General features: G+C 41.1%; 1 protein-coding gene across 1 annotated transcript; it reads left to right on the forward strand.

The window, feature by feature from the left end:
- Positions 1-485: 485 nt before the first annotated feature.
- On the forward strand, positions 486-3212 carry LOC141628284 (uncharacterized). The gene is made up of 3 exons (XM_074441446.1): positions 486-901; positions 949-1122; positions 1430-3212. Exons 1-3 carry the CDS (start codon positions 486-488, stop codon positions 3210-3212), a joined length of 2373 nt encoding a protein of 790 aa, XP_074297547.1.
- Positions 3213-5451: the final 2239 nt, after the last annotated feature.

Here is a 5451-nt window from a genome sequence, read left to right on the forward strand (position 1 = left end):
CAGTGAATTGCAATAAGGGTTTAGGAACAGCATTACCAGACTCTTTCTGAGGAGATTTGGATTTCTTACCTTGAACCTCAGTCCATCCTTCAGAATCTTCTACAGACGGTTGAGGAGTTTCATCAGTAACAGTCGCTTCCTCCTCAGTGGGCCTTGCCTGATCCTCCTGGACTGCCTCCGGAACAAGTGCACTTAGATTAAGCACAGGAATACCGACTATTTCATTAACCTCACGCGTCTTTAGAGAATCGCTAGAACATGTAATAACAGGAGAATGACCAGATGACGATAGTTGATCCATATCTAAACGAAGATCAGAACAATTTGTAAAGGAAAGTCGAAGTTTTGCACGAATTTTATTTTTAGAATTTAATTGGGATTTTTTTTTGTTGATTTTCCTTGCCATTGTGCAAGTTAAAACCCTAGAAAAACAAGAGAGAAGTCAGAGCTTTCTCTCTCTAAATCTATCTTTAATGTGCAATTTAATGATAAATCATTTTCTTCCTGAGGGTCTTTTTGACCATAATCCGTGTGTGTGCTATAGAAGGAACAGTGGCATTACCAGGAAGAGGCAGTTCAGATACTATAACATGTGGGGCTTGGACCCTGATTTCAAGAATATGGTTCAACAATCTTGGAATGCTTCTATAACTGGGACTCCTATGTTTTCAGTGGTAACTAAGCTGAAAAATCTGAAGGGTCCTCTGAAAGTCTTGAATAGAAATGGGTTTTCTGATGTTGAAAAATCAGTGGGAGTAGCCAGAGCTCTTTTGGAGGATGTTCAACTTAAATTGCAGTCTAATCCTTTTTACTCTGACTTGATTAATGCTGAATGTGAGGCTGCTGATTCTTATAGACACCTTTGTAAGATCCAGCATAGCTTTTTGAGCCGAAAGCTAAGGTGGATTGGCTTCATTATGGGGATGATAACACGAGATTTTTTCATAGTCACGTAAGAGCTAAGCAAGTGCATAATAGGGTCCTGAGTATTAAAGGTGTTGATGGTGTTCAGTATACTGACCTTGATAAGATTGAAGATGCCTTTCTGGTTTACTACAAATCCCTTCTTGGTTCCTCAATGCCTACCACTCCAGTTCACATTCCTACTGTTAGGCAGGGGAAGTTGGTCACTCAGGAGCATTGTTCCATTTTTTGTTAGCTGAAGTCACTGATGGTGAGATAAAAGATGTCTGTTCTCCATCTCCTCTATCAAGGCTCCTGGTCCCGATGGCTTCGTAGCCAATTTTTTAAGGACAGTTGGGAGATAGTTGGAGATGATACTATTCTTTGCCATCAAAAATTTTTTCCACACTGGAAAACTTCTTAAGCAGGTGAATACCACTAATATTACCTTAATTCCCAAGTCATCTAATCCTACCAGTGTGCTTGACTTTCGTCCTATTACTGCTTTGCAACACTCTTTATAAAGTTCGGCCAAAGTCTTGTGCAAGAGGTTGAGTAAGATTCTCCCTGACATTGTAAGTGAAAGTCAGGGAGGGTTTGTTCAGGGGAGGAATATAGTGGAGAATGTTCTTATTTGCCAAGATTTGGTAAGACTCTACAATAGGAAAGCAGCTTCTCCTAGATGTTTGATTAAAATTGACCTCAAAAAGGCCTATGACTCAGTTGAGTGGGAGTTTCTATCTCAAATGATGATAGCTCTTAAATTTCCTCAGAAATTCATAGATTTGGTCATGACCTGTGTTACTAGCCCTACTTACTCTTTGAATGTGAATGGTAATAAGTTTGGTTTCTTCAAAGGAGAGAGAGGCTTAAGACAAGGAGACCCTCTCTCCCCTCTTCTCTTCACCATTTATATGGAATATTTGTCTAGAGTTCTTAAGGTTGTTGCTTCTCAAGATGGGTTCAGGTTTCATCCCTTGTGTGGGCATCTTAAGCTGAACCATTTATTATTTGCTGATGATCTACTGCTCTTCTGCAAAGGGAATGCTCCCTCTATAATGTGGATCCTCAGAGCATTTTCTACTTTCTCTTCTGCTTCTAGTCTTCACTTGAATAGGGCAAAATCTGAGATTTATTTCAATGGTGTTAATTCTGGTACTATCACTGATATCTTGCAGATTTCTGGGTTTCATAGGGGTAGTCTTCCTTTCAAATACTTGGGGGTCCCTATTTCCTCTAAGAAATTAACCAAAGCTGAGGGTCAAAAACTGACTGACAGAATTGTGGCGAGAATTAGGGGATGGGGAACTCAGCATTTAACTTATGCGGGTAGGCTTACTCTTGTGAATTCAGTTCTGAATACTTTGCACTCGTATTGGGCGTCCATCTTTCTGATTCCAAATGGCATCTTAAATAAGATCAACAACCTCTGTAGAAATTTCCTTTGGAAAGGGTCTTCAGAATACAAGGGTGCCCCTAATGTTAATTGGGATCAGTGTTGCCTTCCTAAGGAAGAGGGAGGGCTTGGCATTAAGGATGTTAAAAAGTGGAACAAGGCATTACTTGGCAAATATGTGTGGTGGCTTGCTAATAAGAAGGACCATTTATGGGTTAGGTGGGTGAGCCATGTTTATATGAAAGATATTCCTTGGAATGCTTATGTGGCCCCTTCTGATTGCAGCTGGCCATGGAAAAAAATTAGTTCGATTATGTCCCTCTTTACGCAAGCCTATCACAACAATCTCTGGCTTAACTCTCCTCTGCCCTATACAGTTAAAGCTGGTTATAATTGGTTAAGAATTCCTAATCCTAGAGTGGAGTGGAGATTCCTGTGTTGGAACACATTGAATATTCCTAGATGTGCTTTTGTGTTCTGGGAATTCCTCAAGCAGAGACTTCCTACTAGAGACAGACTCAGTAGAAGAGGAATGTCCATTGATCTTGCCTGCCCCATCTGTCTGAATCATGCAGAGAGTCATCAACATCTTTTCTATGATTGCCCTTTTGCCGTGCTTTGCCATCAGAGGCTGCAAACTGCTCTGAAGGTGCAGTTCAGAATGTCTGATCTGACTGTCTGGTTTTCAACTGCCAGACGTGTTTCTAAACTTCAAAAGAGATACATTGGTTCCTGTTATACTGCATTAGTTTACTGGATTTGGAGATGTAGGAATGATGCTTGGACTAACAACAAAGTAAGATGCCCTGGAAGTGTGGTGAAGCAGATATTATCAGATGTTAGAGCTCGGTTCCTGGCCCTGAATGTTAATCCTCTAAAAGATAGAGATAGAGTGTGGTTCACTTCTTTGTAATAGCAGTTATACTTTTCTTGCTTTTTTGAGTCTTATAACTGAATTTTGTACACCCCATTTTTGAGATTTGATATATATATACTTACCTTTCCCAAAAAAAAAAAAAAAAAACAAAAGTTAAATTACCTGTATATTTATATATATGATGATGGTGTTATGGAGTTGAAATAGTCCAATAGCAAGACGAAAGGAAACCAAGAAAGTAGCGGGTTAAGGACGGCGTGCTCGACCAAGAACGTCTGCTCTTTCTTTCTCTCTCTCGCTCCTCTTCCTTTTGTTTTTTGTTTAGGTTAATTGAAAAACACGGAGATGAGATATGTAGGGCACGCAGGACTTCTTCCTAATATAGGTCTTAACTCCTTATTATAATAATATTATTGTATGTTATGTATTATTGTATAAAGATACTATACTTATTAATAATTACTCCTTTTATTATTAGTATAGTATAGAATAGAATTGCTAGATGAGTTTCTTTTTATTAATATATAGCATAAAAATATAATGTAACATATTATTATATTGTACAATATACTACCGAGTATTTCTATTAATAACGTTATTAACAAAATATTTATTTTAAAGTATGTGGTATTACAGTCTTCCTCCCTTAAAAAGAACTTCGTCCTCGAAGTTCTAGTTCACATTAAACACACACCAACTCCAAACACGCGATGTACAATTATTCATCCATTTTAAGAACAAGTTAATCGTAATTGAAAGATGTGTGATATTCTACCCTCCTTAAGATAAATGTTACGTCCTCATAATCTTATATGTATACTACATCACTAACCAATTTTATTAAACCGTTATTAATATCGTACTCCCCCCCATCCCCCGCACCCCCCACTATAGTCTATAAGAATATTACATCACATCGTCCAAGTCCATAACACTCTTACTTCCTAATAACTTCAATGACGTAAAATAAAACGCAATTCATTAAGCTTATCCCTCGTCCGGCCAATATAAACTCTAATGTGGTCCTTCCTCACCTTTTTTTTGGAACAAAGGAGCAATAATATAAATAAAACAAAGAGTTACGAGTACATCACGGGGGCGGGTCAGGGGAAAGAGGCGCACATGCCACAACAAAGTCCAAAGTACAAAGATCTACAACAAAAGGAGGGGGCAAATCCCACTCAAAACAACCCGACAAATCACTAGAATCTCTAATGGAGTGATGGACAATGGCATCCGCAACACGGTTCGCCGATCTCTTCTAAAAAACAAGCTTCAAATGCGGGGAGTCCTGCAAGAGGGTCCTACACTCAAGAATGATGTTAGTAAACGGTCCACATGGGGCAGAGGGGCATAAAATAGAGGTAACCGCATCAAGACAATCAGAGACAATCAAGACATTGTTCACAAGGACTCTAGAGCGTAAAATCCCATCCCGAATGGCAAGGACCTCACAAAAGAAGGGGTTAGGACCAAGGAAGCGGGTGGACCAACCTAAAACCCAAGAACCAAAACCGTCTCTGATGACACACCCCAGGGTAGCTAAGGAAGAAGAGGGAGAAAAGGCCGCGTCAACGTTGGTTTTAAACCAACCAAGCGGCGGAGGAGCCCAGCTCAAAGGGTAGCTAAAGGCATCAAGGTGGGTGGAACTCGTGACAGGGGCAGTGAGGTGGCAGTCAGAGGCGCGGGACCAGGCAAAAGATTGGGAAGCGACCGAGGCACAGAAAGAGGAAGGGGAGGTAGAGGTAGAAGCGGAAAGAGAAGGGGAAGGGGAAAAGGTTAAGTCACATCGGCGCAGCCAAAGGCGCCAGAGGACGAAGGTAAAGAGGGTAGTCCAACTAGGGGGGTGAGAAGTGCAATTATCATAAATCCAGTGGTGGAGGTCAGCATCAAAAAAGGAACTAGTGACATTAAGGATGGACCAAGAATGGGAGGCGAAGCTACAGTCACGGAGGGCATGGAGAGAGGTCTCAGGAATAGAGGGGTTGGGACACAGGGAGCAGGACGAAGAGGGTAGGATTTTTCTACCAAAGAGAGAAGCCTTGTGCGGTAACTTGTTCGACCACACAAGCCAGAGAAAGACTTTGATACGAGGTTGGGTAGGGATATTCCAAAGCCAGTTAAAGTCGGTAGGGAAGGAGGAGAGGGTAAGGGTAGGATTAGGATGGCACAGAGAGGAGTAGGCGTCACTGACGGAGAATTTGCCTTTGGGGGCAAGGGAGGTGGAAAGGACATCAGGTCTGGGGGTGGTCGGGATGGGGATGGAGAGAATGTT

The sequence above is a fragment of the Silene latifolia genome, chromosome Y (genome assembly GCF_048544455.1).
Source record: "Silene latifolia isolate original U9 population chromosome Y, ASM4854445v1, whole genome shotgun sequence".
NCBI classification, from domain to species: Eukaryota; Viridiplantae; Streptophyta; class Magnoliopsida; order Caryophyllales; family Caryophyllaceae; genus Silene; species Silene latifolia.

Coding starts and splice junctions, on each gene's coding strand:
- LOC141628284 (XM_074441446.1), top strand. CDS start 486: ATGATAAATCATTTTCTTCCTGAGGGTCTTTTTGACCATAATCCGTGT. Junction 902..948: donor TTTTTGAGCCGAAAGCTAAG/GTGGATTGGCTT, acceptor ATTTTTTCATAG/TCACGTAAGAGCTAAGCAAG. Junction 1,123..1,429: donor CCTACTGTTAGGCAGGGGAA/GTTGGTCACTCA, acceptor CTCTTTATAAAG/TTCGGCCAAAGTCTTGTGCA.